The sequence below is a fragment of the Branchiostoma belcheri genome, unplaced genomic scaffold, assembly GCF_001625305.1.
Source record: "Branchiostoma belcheri isolate BF01 breed outbred unplaced genomic scaffold, Haploidv18h27 scaffold96, whole genome shotgun sequence".
Taxonomy (NCBI): domain Eukaryota; kingdom Metazoa; phylum Chordata; class Leptocardii; order Amphioxiformes; family Branchiostomatidae; genus Branchiostoma; species Branchiostoma belcheri.
In genome coordinates, this window is record NW_017804642.1 from 782,148 (window position 1) to 783,436 (window position 1,289).

At 45.6% G+C, this 1,289-nt stretch overlaps 1 protein-coding gene across 1 annotated transcript in view; it reads left to right on the top strand.

Moving 5' to 3' along the window:
• Nucleotides 1–1,282, top strand: part of LOC109461770 (salivary glue protein Sgs-3-like) — a 21,418-nt gene extending 20,136 nt beyond the window's left edge. Inside the window, exon 3 of the mRNA XM_019758163.1 lies at nucleotides 19–1,282. Within this exon, the coding sequence (XP_019613722.1) occupies nucleotides 19–877 (859 nt within the window). The 3' untranslated portion in view covers nucleotides 878–1,282. The remainder of the gene's footprint in view (nucleotides 1–18) is intronic.
• The last annotated feature ends 7 nt before the right edge of the window (nucleotides 1,283–1,289 follow it).

Here is a 1,289-nt window from a genome sequence, read left to right on the forward strand (position 1 = left end):
AACTACAGAGCAAACCACTACACGGCCAACTACCCCAGCAACTACATACTCTACCACGATGAGGACCACAATACAGACGACCACGCCTGTAGAGACGACAGAGAAAACAACACGTCTGACTACAAGACAGACTACAGAAGCAACGTCTAGGCCAACAACTAAGGATGCTACAAAACAAACTACGATACCAACGACAAAGAATCCTACAACTCAAAAACATACTACTGAAAGGACTACAGAAAGAAGCACACAGCCTATCACACAGATGACAACTGACGAAACAACTCGGCTAACTACAACGGCGCATTTCACAACCATTCCAACGACGAAGAATCCTACAACGCAAAAACATACAACTGTAAGGACTACGTTGCGAACTACACAGCCTACCACGGAGATGACGACGTACAAAACTACGCTACAATCTACGGTAGTGACCACAGCACGAACGACACAACCTTCAACTCAGATGGCGACAGAGGAAACAACTCGGCTAACAACTGCAAGAACCACGGAAGAGACCACCGGTACAAACTACACGGCCGACCACTACAGAAACTACAGAAGAGACCACAAAACAAACCACAAGACAAACTACTCTAAAGCCTACGGAAGAGATCACCTTACAAACCACACAGCCAAGTACTGCAAGAACGACGGAAGCAACCACCGAAGAAACTACAAAGCCAACTACAGTTGGGATTACGGAAGAGACCACTTTACAAACCACACAGCGAACTACTGCAAGAACTACGGAAGAGACCACAAAACAGACTTCAAGGCAAACTACTGTGAAGCCAACGAAAGAGACCACCTTACAAACCACACAACCAACTACAACGCACGTCACAACGATCCCAACGACTACAAGGACTAAAGAAGTGGCCACAAAACAAACTACGCGGCCATCTACTACAGGAACTACGATAGAGACCTCTAAACAAACAACGATCCCTACTACTAAGAATCCTACAACGCCAAAACATACAACTGAAAGGACTACAGAACAAAGCACACAACTTACAACGCAGATGACAACAGAGGAAACAACTAGGCTTACTACAACGGCGCAAGTCACCACGATTCCAACGACGAAGAATCCTACAACGCAGAAACATACAACTAGAAGGACTACAGAACGAACCACACAGCCTACAACGCAGATGACAACCAAAGAAACAACTAGGCTTACTACAACCTCACAAGTCACCACGATTCCAACGACGAAGAATCCTACAACGCAGAAACATACAACTGAAAGGACTACAGAACGAACCACACAGCCTACA